Below are 23,129 nucleotides of genomic sequence, written 5' to 3'. Positions count from 1 at the left end.
TGCTTCACATTGAAAAGATGGGGCGAATATCCAAAGCAATTTATTCTGGACGAACGTGTCGTCTCAAATTCAGCTGAGCTTCAGCAGTCTGGGTTGCAGAAAGAGAGAATTTCAAACTAGAAAGACTTCCATTTGAAAGAGACTCACTTGATCATCCAACAGAATGTGTACACAGCATGTTAGCAGAGCAGCAGCTGCGTCAGGCCTCCATCAGTCAACACACAAATCAGGCGCCTGCAATAATCATTAGAGAAAATTGATCACCTCCTATTTTGAAAATAAATTAATTTTGGTTTGTTTTAAGCAAAAAAGGAGCAACAACAATTCTTTGGGGTTGTGGACTGTTGGTTGGACAGAAGAAGCTGTTTGAAGCGACCCCCTAGGTTCTGAGAAATCGTGCGGAGCGTTTTTCTCAATTTTTTTGTTTGTTCTTGACATCACTTGATGCACAGTCCAACTCATGCACCCACTTCAGACGGGGTGCGCTTACACTTTTTGCTTTTAGACAAGCAGCTACAGTGAAGATCTCATCTTAAAAAATGGTTAAATTAATGTCTTTTCAAATCAATTCTGTTTTTCCTATAAGCAAGTCCTCCAATACATCAGGTGTTTAAGAGAATCCTGCAATGCTGTTTCGCTGTAAAAGTGTTTTGTTGACTATGAAACTTTACCTCATTTCCATCAGCAGGGGTGTGAAAAGATATTGACTGAAGATAGACTTGAAAAATTGTGAATCCGTCTGTTAAAAGTTCTGTTATCTATCTGTTACCAAAAAAATCATTGTAGGACGCTGCAGCTTCACCTGCTAAAGTTCCCCACATTTACAGTTGGCTGTTAATGTAGGAAATGTCTGGTCCTGCGGGGGTCCACTTCACTGTCACTGAGCAGCAGCAGACACCTGAGCGCCGCTGGGACTGAGACACAGCAGAATCAAATGTCATCATGTCTGAGGTGATTCCTCAAGAGTCGCTCAGACAGATCACCTGGCTGGTGACCGTCAGAAATATTTAACAGCCAAACTCTGTCTGTAGCTGCCAAACCCAAAATAAGTGCATATAAAAGCTGGTAAATGTTGAAAATCTGTCTGCTGGAGTCCAGCAGGAGGAATGATGCTGAGTTTTCACTCTGAGATCTGAGTTGGATAAAAATAAACCTGAAATGTGTATTTCATTAATAAATTATCTTATTAAATAAACATCTGAGGAGATGAATGAAGACAGAGAGACACAAGTCTGAGAGAAAACAAGGTTGATTTAAGGTACAGTTAGTAATAATTATAGTTCTGTGAGGAAGCTGACTTATGATCCTTAATACGTGGTGACACCTCATAGAAAGAAACACCCACTTTGTTGTTTCTTATCATGTGATGGTTTAAATTTAAATCAGATTTCATCGATCAGAGACAGCCAAACTTTCCAGCAGTGTATACCCCACAGAGGGTGCTGATATACACTATTTCATTCATTTCATTGAATGATTTGAGTTTTTGGTTTCAGTCCAACTGAGCTTTTCAGCTTGAATCTCAAGTAAAACCAGAAAACTACGGAGCTTTCAAGTCTGGAAAAATTATGACTTCTTAAAATCCTGTTCAAAAGATATTCTCGTACAAAGACATAAAAGATGTACACTTGTCTAATCGGAGAATAAAAACATCTTAGCTGGAAGAAAGCCCTTGAAAATGTCAGTACTCTTGATTCAGACAACACAATGCCATCAAAGCTATACATTCTTTGAGACTCATAATAACAATGATAATAATAATAAAATACCATAATGCCATTTAAAACAGACAACAACTCATGTATAAGTCATCTGTAAGTACTGGACAGGATAGGGAGGATATAATTTAATAACGGTTTTATTTTATTGATGTATTTGACCTTTATTTATCCAGGCCGGTGTCTGGAGGTTTAAATCTGTTTGTCAGGGGTTAAAATGGCAGCAAAATAATGTTTCATAAAACAACAGAGAGATAACAATCCCTGAAAGACAGTACAAAATAGAAATCATCATTATCATCAGTGTCTGAACTAATTAGTAAATTAATTGACAGAATTGCAAACATTATGGTTAGTTGCAGCCCTCAACTTTTCAGCATATTATCTTGTAAACATCATGACATAGTGGTGGTGAATTACTGCTCTGATAATTACTGAAGTACTGATTCAGTTCAGATCACCTTCGTGTGCAGTTCAGCAGTTACACAAACTTCTCTTTAAAAAATATGAAATCAGTTTTTATGAAACATGTTCAGCTCTCAGGAGTTCAGAAACTCCTTTCATGTCTGTTTGAGGGGAAACTTTCACACTAAAAGTCCCAGAAGGATGCTTTTAAGTCTTCAGCACAGACATGTTTGCTGTAGAATGAGGACTTCCCGTTTGAAGACCTTGCTGCTCCTGTCTTCCTGCAGACTGTGGGTGGGGCCTGCTGCACCCTCATTTCACTTTGTCCATGTCCATGGTTGTGATTGGCTCTTCCTCCTGAACAGCCACGCCTCCTGCTGACTGACAGCAGGTGTGTTGATGATCCTTCCAGTCCTGCAGTAAAAGAAAAAAAAATACTGATCTGAGATTCTGCTCACAGATTTTCTTTTACAGATCGTTTAGAGTCATACATTTCTTTATACTGTCATCATGATGAATTATCAGAAAGAACCTGCATCAGTTGAGCATCTCACATCAGGAAATCAGTCCTAACTGGTCCAAAACTCTCAGAGACACATTTTAGTCCTACTCTTATTTCAGCTAATTCAGCATTCAGGACCCCTCCAAAAGGTATCTGAGCCTGTTTGCAGTCAACAAAATGAAGTGCAGGCAGAGGTAGTCCATGAAACGAGAAAACTGGTGACCTCATTTTGAGCAAATAAACTCATTTATTGATCAGAAGTTGGTGATACAGGCTACATGACACATGGCTTCAATAGACAGATAAGAAACAGAAGACACGAAACAGAAACAAAACTAGGGCAAGTTATTATTACTCTTTCATGTCAGCTAGCATTGGCCATAGCTGCTGCTCTTTCTCTCCTCCTCTGAGCGAAACCTATTCATGAAACATACCTCTGTCTCCCATTAAGTGCATTAACTCTTTTTGGGGAAAAGGCAAAAACCACCACAAGTGAAATGAGAATGGTCTTTTTCCGAATATTTCTGTTTCCCTCAACTTTTTCCGATGAGATTCTTCAAAATGCGCATAAATGACCATGGCAAAATAGCTACTGACTATGAGCAAGATGCAGAGAACACATGCTGTCTATGCAAAAGAAATAAAAAATACTTTTTGTAAAATGTAAAATGCAGCTTTGTCACTGCACTGCACAATATGTATATTGTAAAATTATGTGCCAGGATGGGGCCAATAGGAGTGAAACTTACTATACACGACTACAAGACATTTTTAAAAACAATATATTCCGATGTGTACTTAAAGTATATTATAGAAATTGTTTATTAGTAAATGTTATGAGAATAAGTTATTTATTAATTTCAGCATCATAGCTTTTCATACATAATCTTGGTAACTACGTAAATTTGAAGTACAATTTTCTGAATAGTTTAACATACCTTCAAACACATCTCCCATTTGTTCCCATGAGAGTTCACAGTCAGATTGGAGATTTTAGAATTACACTTGTGTTCATGTATCATGTTGCAATTAAAAGAAAAACCTGAGCGTACTCCAGAGGATCCTTCAGGTGAGTCTTACCTTCCTCTGACAGAAGGTGGAGCAGTAGTTGACCTTGTGACAGCCCGTACACTCACTCATGGCCACACGGCCACAGTTCACACACATCTGCTGCAGAACAGGAAAATGCAATTTGAGGAATTTTCAAGACATTCAAGAAGATTTTTAGGGGTGTGTGTGTGTGTGTGTGTGTGTGTGTGTGTGTGTGTGTGTGTGTGTGTGTGTGTGTATGTATGTATGTATTTATATATATATGTAAGTATGTGCGTGTGTGTTTCCCCTACATTAATGATGATCTCTGTGATTTCGGAGTTCCTCTTGACCTCCGAGTCCTCCGCCTGCTGAAACGAAATCTGGTTCTGAAACGACTGATTGAGACCACACTGACACACACACACACACACACACACAATTATTGTCTATTACTTACTAAGTCTAATCATGTGTTAGAATGTACTTGCCGGTCAATGCTTCGGATCTAAATCTATGTATGTCAGCGTGTGTGTGTGTGTGTGTGTGTGTGTGTGTGTGTGTGTGTCTTGGTCTGGACTTACCTCCTTCCTGCCTCCCTGACCTTTGATCCCAGCCGTGTCCCCTGGGGAGTTTTTGGCCTGTTCGATCAGAGCCTTCAGCTGCTGGACGTTGTTGAGCAGTGTGTTTGCCAGCTCCTCAAGGTACAGCCAGGTGTTCTTCTGCCCCTCACTGACCACTGGCCCTGCACCCCCTACAGGCGAGACCTCCAGCCCACTCACCATCCCTGCAGACGGAGACGCTGCCGCTGACACGGTCATCTTGGCCTGAACCGGCTGAGGAACTACGGCCAGCGCTGGTAACGCTGTCAGGACTGAGAGAGAGGAAGAATGATGTAGAGGGGTTATTTTGCTTGAAAAGGTGTAGTATATTGGATATGGCCAGGAATTGAAGGTAGCTCCATTAGAAGACCTGGTATAAATGTTTCTGAGGTTTACATCAGTCCTTCAGCAATTAAATGTAGAAGTGAAGTGTGTTGAATCAAACTGGGCAGGTGGTCTGTACAGATCCAGGTCACTATGTCTGTGCATCCCCCATACGTTTACTCCTGACCTACATACACAATACATTCCACTGACAGCTCGGAGCTCCGCTGAGAACAGACGAGTCCAAAAATAATTGCACATCCATCTCAGACTGCTTTTTACCTGTCCTGGGGAAAAGACGTACTATGTGCTCTCACAGGTAAATGGAGACGTGTTGATCTCATCTGTGTTCACATTAAATTCACTCCTACTGGACCCTTACTGTCCCACTAATCTGCTGGAGTATTTCACAGTCATTTTCTATAAAAGAAGCTGCGATGTGACTTCAGAAGAATCACGTCACTTTGAATAATTATGATAACGTTAATAAAGATGGTATAAAGGGGGTAATCTTCACTGTTTCAGGTTGATTTTCTCACTAAAATGTTGGTGTGCTTGTCTGAGAGCCTTCAGTAACCTTTATATTGTATGACTAATCAGTGTTTTGCGTTAACAAGCATTTTGCCCTGGGTTTTCTGTCTCTCGTGCTACAGGCTGTCCTGCCTTACTGTTGAGGTTTTACATGATATAGTCCCCCTTAAAAAGATGCTAGACTCCCGAATTGATTTGATTATGAATCACAAGTTCTCGATTTGATTTCTGATTCAAAGCATTATCAATTCAGTTAGGGATAATTCAGTTAAAATACCAATTCTGCTTGAATATTACAGACATTCTGAGAGAACTAATGCTGTAAATTGCACAAATAACTCTCTAACCTAATATATAATTAAAAATATAACTGCTTAAATTAAGATTTGGAGGAAATGGTTTGTGGTAAAAACTATGCTGATAGTGTCTCATCTGTCCAAACAGTGTGGTTGCTAGGTTTAATAAATTCTATTGTGATTGTTCTGGACTTCACTGCCCCCTACTGTTCCCCTGCTGATCCAACAGCTTCATCTTCTGTTTATTCTAAAATCTGATGGACAGCGTGATAACCGTGAAGGAGGATACCTGCTGTGCTGGCGTACACCTCGCTCTGAGATGAGCTTTCTGAGATTATGGCAGCCGCGGTGGCGGCAGCGTCGCCTGGCTGAGTCCTGTCAAAGGTTAAGGTGCCAGAGGTGGTGAACTGTCCCGATGGAGACACGGTGACTGTTGATGGAAGACAGACATGTTAGACATGTTTGAACATGTAGTCAGTGTTTGAACATTCACATTACAGATCTGAGGGAAACTCCAGGACTTTCAGTAACTTTCAATGACTGATCATGTCTCATAGAGAGGGCACCAACTACTGAATGGACAATTTGTTTAACATTTAATTGTTGTTTAATCTAGAAGTACTTTACAAGGAGGATGGCACTATATTTTTGGGGTCATTTAGTCAAGTGGTCAAAGGTCAGGTAAATAAAATGGTTTAATCTGATAAATGCCGTATCATTTTGCTTTTGAAATAAAATAGATTTATCATACACAAACTATCTTTTTCTTCGCCGCTCCTCCAACCATACACCAGACTGAGGTCACCTGACGTACATGTGGTCCCTGGAGCCAGTGTGATGTTTTTGGTGGCAGGAAGTTCCTTTTTGGGGGGAGTGACCGGGGGATCAGTGTCCTTCTTTCGTCTCTTGTATGGGACAAAGAGGCGGACTGGACCAGTCTGAACCGTGCAGAGAGGAGACAGAGGGATGAAATCCCTTATCTGTATCGGGTAATGAATCAGAAAATAGCTCACAGGCTACAACAAAAAAAAGTTAATACATTTACCATACTGATGTTTTCTGCAACCAGGGCCTCTGTGTCCTTTGGACACTGAGGACAGAGAAGAAGAGAATAAGATAAAGACAGAATGACTGGCAAACTGACAACACAAGCAGCATCAGATCATAACAACATACAGAATACCAGAAAATCCTCAGAGTATATGTGATATGTGATCAGGTTCACCAACATCATAACCCAACCAGAGCTTCAAACCCAACTAATCATGATAAAGAAGCTGAATTCTTTATTTTGGATTTCAGAATGAGGCCAAAAATGATCTCAATGGTCTGTGGCTTCTTTCATCACTGCTGGGAAGGAAGAAATTTATATGATTTGGCTCCTCAGAGCTTTCCTGTAATGATCTGTGGCTGTGTGAAAGAAGAAAAACTAAACATCTAGAGATGATGCCCTTCCAGTCTTCATCAGGCAAAACCCTAAATCCTAAATTACAGTAAGTATTCTGGCTTGAAAACTCTTATCATGCAGCTTGTAACTTTGACTTTGTAACAAAATTCTCATTTAAATGACAGAAAAGTTTTACAAAAGTTCAAATATATCGAGATTTTTTCCCCTCATCAGTCATTGTGTCACTAGATGTTCAGTCCACTAAACTCAGACCACAGACTGCCAGTTGATGGTCAATCCATTAGAATGTGTTTTATAACTTTAATTCACATCTCAGCTATGCAAAATATGTTTTAATCTCCCAGTTAAGTAAAAGACAGCACTCAGAGAACATGGAGGTTCTCCAAGACCGGTACCGTCCCTGCTGACTTACCCCTGTGAGGTCATCACAGCAGGCTGCACAGGTACAAGAGGCAGCGTGGGGGTTCAGGATACGTTCCTACATGAACACAAAAACAAGGTTAAACTTCAGTTCATGCAAACTGATGGAGCTCTTTGTATACATAATACGTGTAGTACTACAGTAGTTCAGTGTAGTAGTACAGAAGTATGAGCGCATGTAGTACCTGTATGAGGCAGAGCAGAGGTCTTCCAGCGTATCTGATGCTCCTCTTCCAATCTTTGCTGCTCGCTCTTCCTGCCAGACCCTCAAACTCAGTAGGAGTGAACCACTGCTGGTTGTGTCTGATGCAGCGACCTTTACCTCCTGAACACAACACAACATAGGCAGTATGGCTGGTTCAAAAACGTTTTTTTTAGTAATCTCTGTGTACACAAACAATGTTCTCAGTGCTCGTGTTCATGTGTAGAGACCCTGGTGATACAACGAGCAAAGTTTCATGTTGTGTCGAGCCTTCTTAGTGTTTTAAAAATAGCGATTGCCATTGTAAAAGTACCCCAAGCACTCCCATTGAAAATGAGTTTGACCCGAAAACGAAAATACGGTCACTCTTTCGTAAAGTATAAAGTATACATATAATCAACTACAATTATCAAGCTAGGTTTCAGTAAGAAACATCTGAACATAGGGTTTCAAATTCTGCTAAGATTACCTTTTCAATCAAACAGGTTTACAATCTGCATCTTGAATTAATGAATTTTCTGATTGTCGATCCGACTACAAAAGGAGTTCATTAACAATGGTGACAGGTTTATGTGTTCACCTGATCCTAGTCGGTTCTTGTAGAGGACTCCGCTAGTGTTCCTGCAGCGGACCGGCAGCTCGTTGTTGTAGACCGACAGGTCCCAATTGTACTTGGAACAGGAGTCTTTGTCCTGAGGTGGAGTCAGCGGGGTGGGCGGCGTCTGTGGGCCTGAGGAGGATGAAAGAAATAGACACAGATCAGTCTGAGGGACTGATGGACCTCACAGTCCTTAAAACCCAAGTTTTTATTTGTGTTTTTTTATAAGCTGGTCCCCGTTTTCCAATCATGGTTCAGGCTAACATGCTGTTATCAGGCTAAAATAATCCTGTTTTTACTTGATCCAGCAAATTAAGCTGTCTGAAAGAAGTTACAGAATTGATTTGTGTATCCTGGATTAAGTTATCATGAATAACAGTGCGCTCTTATTTCAAGATAAATACAAATGAGTTGAGAATAAAAACCACGAGGAGCTGTAACTCGCTGATTGCTGATTATGTGATTAAGCATGCACTGGGGTAATAAATTCACCGAAACAAACCTTATTTTATGTGCATTCCTGCCATGTTTGGGGACTTCATTGTGCTTAACGATGCTTTTACTTTGCACTGAACATGCAAGGCACTTTTCAGTGATAATCATAATCATATCATCAATCAATCACAGTCACTACAACTAAAGTGAACATAAACAAGCATATCCACATCAAAAGAGCCGGGCCCCAGTTTAGTATGTATGCTTCAGACACAGCGGGACAGTCTCGGTACTGTAACACACACATACCTGATGCGATGGCAGTGGCAGACTTGAGGCCAGCAGCCTCCACAATGCTGCCGTCGGTGTGAACCACAATCAAAGTGGCTTTCTGGGAATTGAGACCTTCGCCCAGCTGAAGGGTTGTCCTCCCACTCTGTGACACACACACACACACACAACAAATACACTCAAAGAGATAGAGCAGCACAGGTGAAAGCGGAGCTGACTCTGTCTGCCAGCAGACGGAAGTGTGTGGGGATCTACTGTACCAGCATGTGCTCAGGTAGACTTCCTGATGTGGCAACAGTAGTAGTGAAAACGTTGTCCTCTGCAGCTTGAACGTCTCCCACCGTCACAGCCGTCACCTCTGAATGAAAACAAGAGATTCAAACATGTTATCACTGCATACATCTTAACATCAGATCGTGTGCTGTATTATAGCTGCTACAGTTCTCCTCTAATGTAAAGATAAAACATCCCCGCTAAAACACCCGAAAACACTAATATGCTGCTATTTTATATCTTAAATATTTCATAAGTGTGGTAATCGTATTTGGTTTAAACATACTTCAAGTGGATGTAGCTCTTTCCATTGTTCTTTTTCCGGTTTTGTTCAACTAGTTATATTAAACTATTAAGTATGGCTGATGTCAGGCCTTTTGCTTTATTGTCATTTATATTTTGTTTATGCTTGCTGCACACAAGCAATAACAAAACTTGCCTTTGCATTCCATAATTATATTTGATTCTCATGTACATACATTTACAGGCAGACATACCGACATGCACTTTATCCCTGCTGTCCTATAATGTATTCTGTAACGAATTGTTGTATGTTCTCTTTATTCATTTCTTTCTTTTTATCATTATCATAATCAATATTTCTTGTAAACGTTGTGTTTACTTTGACCTATTTCAGTATTTCAGTGTACTTGTACAACGGAAGTGACAATAAACATTTTGAACGTTGACTCTATCATTGCTGAATTTCATAACAGGTGCTAATTTAGTAAGAGGGACACAAGTCCTCTATATTACGGTAATCGGGTTTGTGCTGTGAAGAAGCGAAAAGTCTTTAAAATGCACAATAATTAAGCGGAGTTTGGCATAATAAGGGTTATTGTTGTGCACCAACAACGATGGTTGACATACTTATTGAGGAGCTGTGCAGTTTCATGTGAAAACAGTTACTGATCTACGTTCATCGATCAGGAGTAACAGATTAACCAGGCGCCTGTTTAGTCCCTGTTGAAACATGGAGCGCAGCTCTCTAACTGACATTATCATCACACTCCATGTTGGAGCGCCGCCCCACTCGGCAGCGGCCTGCTGGCTGCTGCTAGCTGCAGCCCGCCTTGCCTGCGAATGCCGCCTCAGCCTCGTCTGGGTTCGGCAAGGACTCGGCTCCCATGTCGATGTTTCCCGGTTCGGCCATCACGGCCATCGTGGTGACTTCGGCCTCCGACTCGGTATCCGAGCCGTCAACCGTCTGCATGCCGATGGGCGGTTCATCCAGCCCGAGTGCCTTCGTGGCCGAGTCCGCCTCGTCCATTCTTCCGCCGAACGACAAGAGCCGAATGTGAACGAGCAGCCGCGGGGCAGAGCGGGGTCCGAGACCAGCCGAGCTCGACACGAACCGCAGGAGAACTGCAAACACGGAACCCGCTCCTGGCGCCTCCTCAAGTCAACGATATTCTCTCCGAAACTAAAGCACACGCAACGAACTGCACGCGGGCAAACCCGGAGAGAGGATGGCGGCTCGGCCGTTTGTTTTCATGAAGTCTCAGGAAAGAGATGCGGCGGAGACTGCCGAGAGAACACGAGCGGATCCGAAGCGACACAGTGTGCCCGAAGCACACACAGAGAAAAGATCATGATAGTAAAACTTTCATTCCTGAGAGGAGTTACTGAAAACAATAGGTATAGTGTAAACCATTCATTTGCTGACTTCATTGTGATGTGTGAAGAGATGTGTTTATTCATTTATCATCGGTTTATTTGACAGGGTTGATCCATGTAGGTATTGTTACACCTAATCATCTAATTTTTGCCTGCATGCAACTCATACCATATATCATATCATTCAAAAAGTACTGCACAAGGAATTATTTCTTTTGCTTACTTTCCTCTACTTGTTTATTTGTATCACTGCTTACTTAACTGTTATATTAGTAAATCATAATTGTATGGGTCTGGGGCATGTAATGTCTACTCATGTTCTTATCTTTTGCCTCCCTCCAACCCTCCCAGATCCCCAATTCTTCTCACTATCCTCCTTTTCTCCCAGTCTATGGGACTGCTTTATACATGATTAATTGATTGATGAATATCAAAATATGAAGCCCTAACCATGCTGTGTAAACTATATAATTAAAAAAAAAACAAAACACAGTTCTAAGAGCACAATAAACACAACACAAGTTGACGCAACAAAATCTGATTCATTTACATACATTTATATAAAATCATTCCTTGTTTGTTTTCATCTGTCATTTTCCAGGACTCCCTGGATGGAGAGTTCCTGTATCTGTATAACTCTTCTCACCTGTATAACTCTTCCCATCTGTATAACTCTTCTCATCTGTATAACTCTTCTCATCTGTATAACTCTTCTTATCTGTATAACTCTTCTCATCTGTATAACTCTTCCCCCCTGGGATCTGCACCCATGCTTAGCTGATAAAACCACCACAATCATAAAAACATGAGTTTTGACGAGATCCCTCACTTTCTCCGGGCTGCTGGGCGATTTGTGACCCTGGTCTGTGAAAGGCGCTGTAAAATAAAGCTTACTTACTTACTTACCTCCACCTCTGGTGCTCAGCCCTCCAATCTGGTTGTAGAATTAGAAGCCGCAGTTGAAATACTAAAAAGTGTTCAAAAAAGACCATTTAAAACATATTAACAAAAGACAACAATCCAAAAAAAAATGAAAAGTGGCACCAATCCCACAGCTTCAACACTAAGTTTCAGTGTCCCCCACATGATGAAAATGATTTCTGTGTCTCAGGCAGGAGGACGGCGGAGAGAGGAGGCACAAAACAGAGGAAGGGGGAAGACTTGAGACTTAGGGTGGCTCAAGAAGGTGTGTGCTGTGTGTTGACTGTGCATTACCACCAGGTGGCAGCTCACACACACAGTGAAGAGATTGATGAGCTGATGACAGGTGAACCTGCCCAGTCCTGCTGACTGAACCAGTTCACCCAAAATTAATGAATCAATTATGTTTGTTTTGCAGCATTTAATCTTCTTACTGAGATCAATTAACAATAAAAGTCTTGGATTTACACACACCTTCAAATCAGTAACGACATTTAACCGAGGCTAATCTGTCCAGTTAGTCTTAAAAAAAAAACACACAGCTGTGAAAGTCCTCGCTCGAGTGCGGGGTCAAAGGTCACACTAACTAAGTGTGAAAACACTAACATGCAAATGTGAAACAGTGATATCACCAAGTGTGTGTGTGTGTGTGTGTGTGTTCAGTTAATCCTCCTGTGTGTCTATGTGCTGTAATCCACCTGTATGTGTGTGTGTGTGTGTGTGCACGCGTGAATGTGTATGCATGTGTCACCTGATGTCAGCATGTAAGGGGAAGAGAAGTGTGATAGACATAACATCAGGTTTCTAGAGTGTTCAGTCTTAGCTCTTCAGCTTCACATCATCTCTTGAAGTCTGTTTAGACCTGGTGTGTGTAGACCTGGTCTAAGACACTCTGTAGACCCGGTCTGTGTATTCCTGGTGTGTGTAGACCCCATTCGTGTATCCCTGGTGTACAGACCTGGCCGTGGAGACATGATATGTTTCTCTCAGCAGGAGGAGCTGCAGCAGCAGTCTCTCTGGCGCTCACTGAAGCCACAGATTGTCTAATTAGATTAAGCGAGGCTTTCCTCAGATAATCATTTAGCCAGCTCCTGTTTTTTCCTCCGATGGAGCGCCGCTTGTGACTGTGAGCTTGCTGAAGGTCAAACAGAATTTCTGGAAAACTGACTGGTTTTGAAAGTAAATTGTGGTCTTGGAGCAGGTGTGCAGGACTGCCAGCTGAGGAGCCGTGGCCAGGTTATGGGCTGTTTCTGGAGCTGTGAGTGTGACGCTGCTCAGAGTAATCGGACTGCCACTAATACCTGCTGCTGCTAACAGGAGGCGATGGGGGAAGTTTCTGTAAGTAAAGCCATTCTTCTACTGCTGCCGTAATGAATTGACAATAATGTTTTACCAGAAATTACTGGCTCTGAATATATAAATTTATATATATGTATATATATATTTTTTTTTTCAATAAAAGCTTGTTATGTTTCAGTGTGGAGGGCTGGCTGCTGAGTTATTCAGCTCTTCCACACAGCTATAGCTTCTGTAGTTTCATGTACCACTGTGATGATTTGCTCATTAGCAACTGGCCAACAGAGATTTCCTCCAGTAAAACCTTTTGTGCTTCTTGTTGCAAACTGAGTCCCTTTGTGTGTTCGGTGCGCTGGCTGGAATCACTCATGAGGCTCTAGCTTTGCACAGTGCAGGAAATGCTTTATTCACCGTCATGTCTTGTGTTCAGCCTGTTCACCCCTCATTTCGCTCTCTTCATCAGCCTTAAACTGGCTGCTTCTCTCTCGCTCAGATTAAGCCTCGGCTGACTGATTGACACAGATTACAGCTGAAGGCACAGAGGTCACAACCTGTGAAGAACAAATATAAAGGCTTCGGTTCACACACCAGCGGGCACAACACTTAACACGGCACACAAATATCTATCCAGACACCATCTGTGCCAAGTTAATCAACAGTTAAAATGTACCTATTAATGTTAGTTAGCCGGTAACCAAATAAACAAGCTGTTCTTAGAGGAAAATAAGGTCCTCAGAACACTGAACAGCTGAAGTTAGGAAGGTGGCAGGGTCTGCCAAATTTAAACAAAGTGAAACAGTATGAAATTGTGTTGTCCTTTAAAGTCAGTTTGTTTGTTCTGTCATGAAAACAAAGAGAGTATGTTGTTTGTTTTGGCATAAAAAAAAGATCAGTCACAAAGATGTTTCTGGTGAGACAATGTAAAAAACCATATACACACTTACAAAGTACCCTGCTGCCCAGGAACAGGAGAGTCATTTTTGTCGTTAAGTTTGTTTTTTCCCTCCGTGATTTAGTGCTGCAGAGCTGGTGTTGGTTCTTGGGCCACAATGGGTCAGATATGGATATGGAATAGTTTTTTATTTACACATGACACATCTCTCTGTCACTCTGACCATTTCTGGAAGAACTCAAAGCTCTTCAGTTCAATTTAGCAAAAGCTCATTAAGCATCATTAAATTCTAATTTTAAAAAATCACTCATGTCAAACTCATTTTCTTCAGTAACTGGTCGCTAAAGGGTCTGGATGATATTTGAATATTACAAATATTTTCACTGATCTATATCTTGATAATTCTTATTGTCCTTCAAATAAATGATTTAAAGCTAACTGCAGTTAAAAACAAAAAAACAAAAAAGAAGTTTGTATTTTTATGTTATGGTCCACATGCTAATTCAAAACCACAATCCATAAATATGCAGCTTACCAATGGACTAAATCCTTCTTACTTTATTGCTCCTTGCAGTTTTGCCAGAAAAAGTCCAATTTAAACATGTTGTGTCACACAAATAACAAAAGCAATCTTTAAATGTAATTGAAAGGTAGACAACTCCACATTCTCACAAAAAAATGCCAAGGACATAACCTCTGTGTCCACTCTCGCCCTGTGTGTGGTGATATTCCTAAATTGTCCCCTATAGTTAATTGTTTGTTTTCCCATGAAACCTCTGAAATGACCTGTCTTCTCACTTCCAGTCACACAGTCCCCGTCAGGCCAGATCTGCAACTCCGGCCGACCACTGAGTCTGCGTTTTTTGGGAAGGCCTCTGTTGAGTCCCAGAGGAAGAAAACATGGCCAACAACTCTTTTCGTGGGTCCAAACATGGCCGACGTGGCGAGGCCAACCACGAGGTGGAGTTCAGCTGCTCGCTCCAGGAGCTGCGCTCCCTCATGGAGCTGAGGGGAGCAGAGTCAGTCACTAGGATCCAGGAGTGTTACGGAGATGTTAATGGACTGTGTGCCAGACTGAGGACGTCACCTGTCGAAGGTAACTATGCTTAAAAACTCTGGCTCAGTGTTTTTAAAACAACACGGCTGACTGCCAGTGTGAGCATCACGGCAACAGAAAAATGAAACTGAGCTGTGGTTCAACCACAGGCAGTGTGACGCTCTACCCTTAATACAGTTTGGTGTTTTATGTCAGAGATATTCTGCTGTAAAATTATGTTTTAGGCCCCTTCACAGTGACTCACTGACCCCTCTCCCTGGGGTGGGCACCATTAAACCAACAGAGGACATATTCGGTTCAGTTTGACTTGAGGGACTGTTGACTGTCAGATGGTCAACGTCGACTGTGACCTGCGGCTTCTGTTGACCCTCCTCTGCTGCCCGTCAGCCCCAGGACAATGTGAGACAAACACAGCATGTTCCACTCTATAAATACTGCAATTTAATTAAATTCAAATGGAGGATTTGCACGGCGAGGATGAGATGATATACTTTGTGTCTGAGGCAGTTTGAGTGAAGCGGTGAAGATTTGAGTGAGGAGGCTTTAGAGACGGAAGCCACGTAACACTGTCTTGGGAGGAAATGGCTGAGGATGCTATGAGAAAATCACAGTGTGTGTCTTCAACCAGGGATGCATTGATCATTGAATCAGTCGGTGGTATTGGTGGTGATAGTGACCTTATTAAGTGGATCGGGTATCAGCCAGATATCATCATAAGTACAGCATTTTTTCATCAATGTCATTTAAAATTTATTGCTTCTGCCACCACTTATATTCACTTTATCACACTAAAACAACAGTAACTCATCACTTTGTTCTCAACCGTACGTTACAGTAAACTGAATACTATGTAATATATTTTTCTGAAAGTTAGCTCTAATTGTTTCTCACTTACTGTCTTGTATTTCATTCACTGCATGGATGCTTTGAGACTTCTCTTCTCAGCATCTGAGAGCCCATTTACACCAAAATACCAACAACAATACAAGCATTGTGTTGCCTATGTAAATGACCTTCCACCTGTGCACTGCGTACACAGTGCTGGGTACCAAAATACCACACAGATGGGCAAAGCGTGTTTCAGAGCCAGGAAGCATACCAAAATGTCCATACACTGATTGTGCCGTGAAAACAGGGCCCTAATTGTGTCACTGTTAGCGGACCTACATGAAATGTTAACGTCCTTTTACAGTCTGTCTGCAAACCTCCTCCCCAGCTGACTTTAAGTACTTTTATCCACAGTCACCTTACCAACAAAGGTAAAACTTAACAAAGCAATCCTTAAAAAGCCACCACGATACTAATGTTGAATGTTGTGGTGGCAGTGCTGCTCATGTAAAGATGACTCAGCGACCTCTGCTGAACCCTGGAGGGTGTGTCCTCTGTGCTCTCATGCAGTGGATGACCGGAGGAGTTCTGCATTTTACTTTCCATGCTAAACGTATAGTCCATGACCCGACTGTGACTGCCGGTTTAGACAGCACACTGAGCTGCTCCTTTAGTGACCATCCATCTGTTTGTATCTGTTAGCCCTTTTACTACCTCCACCAAGGAGGGAATGTTTTGGCCTGTGTCTGTCGGTTGGTTGGTTGGCTGGCCGGTTGCTTGGCTTGTCAGTAGGATTTCAGAGAAACCCACTGAACGGATTTCCACGAAACTAGCATGGAGGAAGGGCCTCTGCCCAGAACAGACTCCATTAACTTTTGGTATGGATCCAGATAAAGGAATTATTTCTCACTGGCTTTAACGTTGTGAGAGACTGTGTTTGTTGACAGTTACATTAGTTTCTCAGGTTACAATGCATGCATGTTGATGAAACAAATGAGTCTCTATAGCCAAACCTTACTGTGTCGACGTTGTGCTGCTATGACGTGTCCCAGAACAACCTGCTGGCAGTGGATTCAGTGTATCTCAGTGGACTAAATGTTCCTTGGTGGACTCAGCGTGCCTCATCTGTCTGCCCTTTGACATTTTCCTCCTCATCATTATTTCATTCAGTCTTTCCGTCTTGCACACGCTCAGTAAACACCTTCAGCATATCATCTCCTGCTGTCAGAGAGGTAAAATGTCAGCAGCAGCTTGAAATCAGTGGAAAATCCATCACACTTCTTTGCGTGTCTCTGTGGTGACAGCTGGGGGGCAGGGCCATTAACTTTCAGTGTGATTCCACTCACCTGAAAGCACAGAGCATGCTCAGTGCTCAGCTCACTGAGTTTCATTTTCAGATGACAGAAAGAGTTAAAAGTGTGTTCAGACCGACCGAGTCAGCTGCAGTAGTGCAGCAGCTGCAGTGTGTCCGGTGGGATCCGAGCATGTCTCGACGTGTTCTGTTCCATAGAGGAAACCAGTCTGCTCTCTGCTCCCACGCCACACCACACCACTGCAGAGACGCAAACACCGTGTGTCACGCTTCCACTTTCCGAAGTCAGGTTCAAATGATCGAAATGAACTGCTCTGCCTCTCTGAGTGTCGGGCTTCTGTTCCTCATTGTAGATGCTAAGTTAATGTATGGCACTTGCACACACGATAATGACTAAAACAGGCTCTGTGGAACTTCTTTCTTGTGCTGGAGGCTGGACATTCATTTATGCTAGCAGGCTTCATTTCTAAACTAACATTAGCTCCTGTTGCTCTCTGCTGGCGGAGTGCAGAGAGGCAAAAAGACAAGGGAAATCGTCTACAGGCCAGTGTAGGCAAGATAGAGAGATGGTAGAGGTCTCGTCTTTCGTGTCACTCTACAATCCACTCACATGTAGTAAATAAAACAGTTATTAATACATGTTAATTGCTAAAACGTACAGCCTCTTTAATACTTCTTTGCTATTAAATCCATAAGGGTTCCTCACATTACTTCAAAGCTGTTGGGCGTCATGAGTTAGAGCTGCTTCAGTTAGAGAGGCAGGCAACATTCTGGTTTGACTGATTGTAAACCTACCATGATTTCTCTCAGTGCTTTGTTGACTACCATTTTGAAGTCTAAAATTTAGCATTAAATGACTATGATATATTCTATTTTCATTTGCATGGTAGAAGTATGAACTTAATTGCCGTTAGATTAGAACTTACATGTTCATGGTTCCATTGTGGGCTCGGACTAATAACTGACTGGACTCTTTCTCTCTTTTTCTTGTCTCTGCACTATGTAGTTTGGGGGAAATCATTTTAATCAGATGAGAAGGATCATATATTTGGTGGATCCTGCCACCTTTCTAGCTTCAAACAGAGTTCTGGGGATCTTATTTTCCTCTGAGAACAGCTTGTTTATTCAGTTATTGAAAAAAAAAAAATCTATTATTATTGCAAATGAAAACTACATAGTGCCCATTTAACCCCAGCTGCTCCAGTTGAGCTGCTCAGAGTGTTTCTGATAAGGACAGCATAGAAATGCCTTGAAGTTCATAATGTTGCCTTATTATACTTCTTAAATATATAAATATGTGATGACTCAGATTATCACCGGTGAGCTAGAGCACACACTGCTATAAAACCCAACGTGTTAATGAGACAAATCAGATCAGTAAATGTTAACGTCACAGTGGGCTGTTATACTCTTATTTTGTAACACATGTTCACAGTAGTTTCCTTGTTGTTGTTAAAGAAAAACGTATTTAGGTCTAATACAAAATTCATAATTTATGAATAATGCTCTGACTTCTGTATTCAGGCTAGCAGAAAGAAATGTTGTCGACATTCTCGCCTAAAATATAGCCTGACAGATTTGGGATCTTGGGAAGAGTTTGCTTTCTCCCCTAGAATTTGAATAAATGTCTATATGTTTGAGCAAAGAAAAGCAACGCATTAAAAGAAGAAGGTGTTTGGGGTTCAGTACAGTTCAGTATAATTAGGTTATCTGACTCCAATCCATCCTGCAAGTGATGAGAGTTTAAAAAGTGGGAATTGGTTAGGATTGAGCATCATCTTGGATCAACAGATGTTCGATTACTTATGAACTTGGTTTAATGGCATAAGTCAAGATCAAAGGGGGCCACGTCACTGATGTTGTCTTTGTGTGTTCCTGTTGCAGGTTTAGATGGAAACTCGGAGGACATCGACAGAAGACAAGAGGTGTTTGGACAGAACCTCATTCCTCCTAAAAAGCCAAAAACCTTTGTGCAGTTAGTGTGGGAAGCCCTGCAGGATGTCACGCTCATCATCCTGGAGGTGGCAGCCATCATTTCACTAGGCCTTTCTTTCTATAAACCGCCGGGTGCTGAGAGACAGAGTGAGTTTATCTTTTGATTTGTTCGGATGCGAGCTTTATAAGCTACAACCCTGATTCCTCAACATATTCTGTAAAACACAAAATAAACACATTTCGATCAATTGCTAACTCTGTATGTCAAGAACATGTGATTGATTGTAAATATCTGCTTATTCTGGGTTAGGGTTTTATATATTTTTTATCTATACAACATATTGCAAACTTCAAATTGGGACAGGAGCAACCAAAGACTTTAAAAGTTGTTGAATGCTCTGAAGACACTTGTCTGAAACATGTGGACATTTATTAATTTTTGAATATACTCAGTATTATTATTCATAATTTCCATCAAAACTTCTAACCTAGAGTGTGATAAATCTCTGATTGTCAGTGTCAGCAGAGTCCAGCCTGGCGGCATAGTTCATACACTCTTCAGATGAAAAATCACGCTGGGTTTGGTATTGCATGTTTTATGGTAACCTGTAGGTTTTATAAGACTGTGCTGTTGTATTATGTTCAGACTGTGGCAGGGCAGCTGGCGGCGTAGAGGACGAGGGTGAGGCGGAGGCTGGATGGATTGAAGGCGCAGCCATCCTGCTGTCTGTGGTGTGTGTGGTCCTTGTGACGGCCTTCAATGACTGGAGCAAAGAGAAGCAGTTCCGTGGCCTCCAGAGCCGCATCGAGCAGGAGCAGAAGTTCACCGTGGTACGAGGGGGGCAGGTGATACAGATCAAAGTGTCAGAGATCGTCGTAGGAGACATCGCACAAGTCAAATATGGTGAGAGAGCAGATGCTTGCACCTGTACAAGGTTACCCTGAGTGATGATTAGAGCATGATATCAAACCGTACTTTTTATGGCCAGAAATGTAGCACCAGAGTAAAAAAAAGAAACATCAAATATCAAATATTTGGTCAGACACATAAACTTTGATTTGATAGTTTCTGATTTCAGCCAGAATATCATTAGAATATAATTTTTAAAGGAATTGAAAAACTCCATATGAACAGCTGTGGAAGTCCTTAGATCTGCATTGAAAATTCACAAACTAAAAATAGTCATTATGCAAGCAAGTGGCCCCTCTAATCAAATGATGTATTATATAATCATACTATGATTATTGATGTTCATCACGTGTTAATCACTTAACTGTTGCAACTTGTAAAGATTACATTATACAGTTTTATAGTTCTGGGTAGCTTAAAGAGGCTCTGTGTAACAATTTGAAGCAATTTAACTTTTTTATTTGACAAATGTGATCAGATTGTAACGTGACGTGAAAAAGGAGACCTTCCGCAGCTCCCTCAGTTGCCTATTGAAGTTGTTTAATGCAGCTGGACTTGGATCGGCTTTTCTGCAACAGTCAAAAGGCTGTGACTGCGCTGTCTGGAGTACCTCTTCTGCGCCACTCTTACTTTAGGAATGGAGTCTGCTAATACAAACCAAACACAGAATGTCCACAGAGCCCCTTTAAACTATAGAAATATATTCTCATTGTTCATAGTAGTTGATTTATGTTTATAATAATAATTAATTATCTGAATCCAGAAGTATAAATAGTACAACATGTACCTAAAGATTTTACTGAAGTACAGTACTTACTACTTAAATGTACTTTGCTGCAGTCCACCACTACTCATGAAAAACTGAATAGCAATGATTCCCTTGTTTTGCTGGATTACTGGATCACTGTCAGCAGATCAGTGGGACTGTTTTATTTTAAGGAATAATTTTAGTTTCGTTAAAGTGACCAGAAGCAATTTTCTTTTGGGGACAATTGAATATTAAGGTAAAAAAAATATGAAAGAGAATATATATAGTTTCTTTTTTTTATTTGTGTCTGTTTGGGTCAACAGTTCATAGTTTAGTGACTAATAATCATGAGAAAACACAACTTGGAGGTATTTCTCTCTTTTTCACTGCTTAATTATTGACATTGTCCTTTTCTTTACTCATCATGTGATGGGCAGACAGTGTGATGATGATGTCACACAGTGACCTGATGAGCGTGAGCTGTTGTTACAGTGCACCTGTGTGTGTTGATTTGCACCAGGTGACCTCCTCCCGGCTGATGGCGTCCTGATTCAGGGTAACGATCTGAAAATTGATGAGAGCTCTCTAACCGGAGAGTCGGACCACGTCAAGAAGAGTCTCGACAAAGACCTCATGTTGCTATCAGGTGCTTCACTCTACTCCACTCACCTCAAATTACAGCCAAGTTCAGTCTGACCCAAGCTGTCACTGTCAGCGGTTACCATCCAGTTTGTGCTGCTGATTTTCCACTATTAAATCGTACATCTCTCTGTTCACACCAACAGACCTAAATTCTTTCTTCACTGAAATAATACAACGTTAATCCACAAAAGATACTGCAGAAATTACAATATTTTTGTATTGACTCAGTGTGGAAAAAGACACAAAGACAAAATTAGTATTTTAGGGAAAGTCACCTCAGTAATAGTAAAATGTGCCTCTAGAAAAAGCACCAATTGTAAGTGACTACCAGTTGATGATTGGTTCGTAGGTCTGTCTTCTGCACAACGTATGATCCTAGCACATCCTCTTTCAGCTTCTTCTAAACAACATCGGCAGTCAGATAACTAATTTAGTGTCAAAGACAAGAAACAGAGGCAGTTCTATTTAATTATGCCCAAACGCGGCATCCTCTATCCTTAGAGCCTCAGTGGAAAGAAGAGGGAGGCGGAAAAGTTATTCAGCTTCCAGGAAGGACAGAGATGCGAAACCTGTGGTGTGTAAATTTCAGCATTTACATGGTATCGAACACTACACTCATATCAAAACTGCCCGTGTGCCTGGGCAGGTCAGTTGGTAGATCGCCCCCCCGTACAGAGGCCTTGTCGCAGTGGCCCGGGGTTCCAGTCTAAGCTGCTGGCAACTGTTTCCTGTGGTATTATTCAGCTGTTTCATTCAACTGTTCATAGCTTTAACCTTTGGTTAGCTCAGTATCATGTGATCCCTCCTCATCTACAGTACACCACGTTCGATAACTCTGTATATTTCAATTTCTCAGGTACCCATGTGATGGAAGGCTCCGGCAAGATGGTGGTGACCGCTGTAGGTGTGAACTCTCAGACTGGAATCATCTTCACGCTGCTCGGTGCCGGTGACGACGGTGATGGTGACGAAGAGAAGGCTGAAAAGGAAAAGAGGAAGAAGGAGAAAGAGAAGAAGAAAGAGGAGCGGAAAAAGAAAGAGAAGAAGGACAAGAAAAGTAAGTTGAGAGTAGACATAACAGAACTGAGATGCACAAACACTTCCACATTCTCTCAAATTGTTCATAATATATCTATGGTTTTTGGCTTTTTTAATGTTTAATACATGTTTTGTATGCCTCACTAATAGCTGTTGTTGTATGTTTTCCTTTGCAGGTAAAAAGGATGAAAAAGGCAGGAAAGGTGAGCAGCTTTGGTACTCTGAGTGGAAGTGAGGGTTGTTGAGTGGCAGCTAACACTGAAGCTAACCTGCTAGCCCTGGCACATCCTATCTTATAAAACCACATTTTCTACCTCAAAAGCTGTAGATATGATATATTTTTGAAAAGCTAACCTGGAAGTTAGAATGACCTTTGTTCCCTCAATTAAATGCCTATGGTAATTTTTAAATTGGATTTTGGGATATCGCCGAAAAATAAACTCAGTGTCAAATTTATAATACTGACATGTTTTGTTCAGCAAGATAATCTTCACAGATGAGCGGCACTTTTGTGATTTTCAAAGCATAAAATTAAATTGCTAGAAGTAAGAGCGCACTCCCACTAGGAAATCTGTACCGTTCCCAAGCACGTTTGATCCCCGAAGTCCTGTTTGTTTGACTAGGGTGAGCATTTCGTACCGTGTTCTTGCACGGTACACTTCCTTGGTCCTGGCACGGATGCAAGAAGTATGCTTAAGCATGGTACGGTTGCTCATACAGGTGCACAAGCAGGAGCACAAGTACCTACAATGTGGATGTGAAGTGTGATCATGAGTATTATGTCGTCTTGCATAATCAAAAAAATCCAGCAATGTGAGAGGGCCGTCTCTGACCAAAACTTTTTTTTAAAAGTCAGTGAAGTTAGTCATGTTGACTGTGCTGTCCGAAGTCCTGCGACC

General features: G+C 41.5%; 2 protein-coding genes and 1 long non-coding RNA gene across 8 annotated transcripts in view; 1 reads left to right on the top strand and 2 right to left on the bottom strand.

Annotated features, from left to right (window-relative positions):
- Positions 1-1,840: 1,840 nt before the first annotated feature.
- On the bottom strand, positions 1,841-10,622 carry deaf1 (DEAF1 transcription factor). Of its 3 annotated transcripts, none has more exons than XM_037106398.1 (13): positions 10,112-10,622; positions 9,022-9,119; positions 8,780-8,906; positions 8,018-8,167; positions 7,421-7,560; positions 7,228-7,293; positions 6,453-6,497; positions 6,159-6,345; positions 5,697-5,837; positions 4,239-4,528; positions 3,969-4,067; positions 3,706-3,792; positions 1,841-2,537 (listed from the first exon to the last, which is right to left on the bottom strand). In XM_037106398.1, exons 1-13 carry the CDS (start codon positions 10,302-10,304, stop codon positions 2,436-2,438), a joined length of 1,725 nt encoding a protein of 574 aa, XP_036962293.1. In that variant the 5' UTR covers positions 10,305-10,622; the 3' UTR covers positions 1,841-2,435. The 3 variants fall into 3 exon arrangements, with proteins under 3 accessions (XP_036962293.1, XP_036962292.1, XP_036962294.1); XM_037106397.1 differs by having other exon boundaries at positions 3,706-3,795; positions 10,112-10,581; XM_037106399.1 differs by having other exon boundaries at positions 3,706-3,795; positions 6,222-6,345; positions 10,112-10,557.
- atp2b1b (ATPase plasma membrane Ca2+ transporting 1b) overlaps positions 10,537-23,129 on the top strand; it is a 26,184-nt gene continuing 13,591 nt past the window's right edge. The window contains exons 1-9 of one of the 4 annotated variants that reach the window (XM_037106388.1): positions 10,538-10,672; positions 11,763-11,837; positions 12,774-12,910; positions 14,565-14,856; positions 18,842-19,039; positions 19,539-19,796; positions 21,071-21,196; positions 22,049-22,249; positions 22,407-22,433. In XM_037106388.1, coding sequence (XP_036962283.1) covers positions 14,661-14,856; positions 18,842-19,039; positions 19,539-19,796; positions 21,071-21,196; positions 22,049-22,249; positions 22,407-22,433 — 1,006 coding nt within the window. In that variant the 5' untranslated portion in view covers positions 10,538-10,672; positions 11,763-11,837; positions 12,774-12,910; positions 14,565-14,660. Of the gene's footprint in view, positions 10,673-11,762; positions 11,919-12,536; positions 12,699-12,773; positions 12,911-14,564; positions 14,857-18,841; positions 19,040-19,538; positions 19,797-21,070; positions 21,197-22,048; positions 22,250-22,406; positions 22,434-23,129 lie in introns of those variants that run through there. The other 3 variants (XM_037106390.1, XM_037106389.1, XM_037106391.1) reach the window with 3 other exon arrangements.
- Positions 20,650-22,149, bottom strand: LOC119024025. The gene is made up of 4 exons (XR_005076384.1): positions 22,053-22,149; positions 21,220-21,353; positions 21,048-21,114; positions 20,650-20,726 (listed from the first exon to the last, which is right to left on the bottom strand). It is a non-coding gene; the product is annotated as an uncharacterized LOC119024025 (long non-coding RNA).

Source organism: Acanthopagrus latus, chromosome 8 (genome assembly GCF_904848185.1).
Source record: "Acanthopagrus latus isolate v.2019 chromosome 8, fAcaLat1.1, whole genome shotgun sequence".
Lineage (NCBI taxonomy): Eukaryota > Metazoa > Chordata > Actinopteri > Spariformes > Sparidae > Acanthopagrus > Acanthopagrus latus.
Note: the sequence above shows the minus strand (reverse complement) of the source record. Positions and strands in the feature narration are given on the sequence as shown.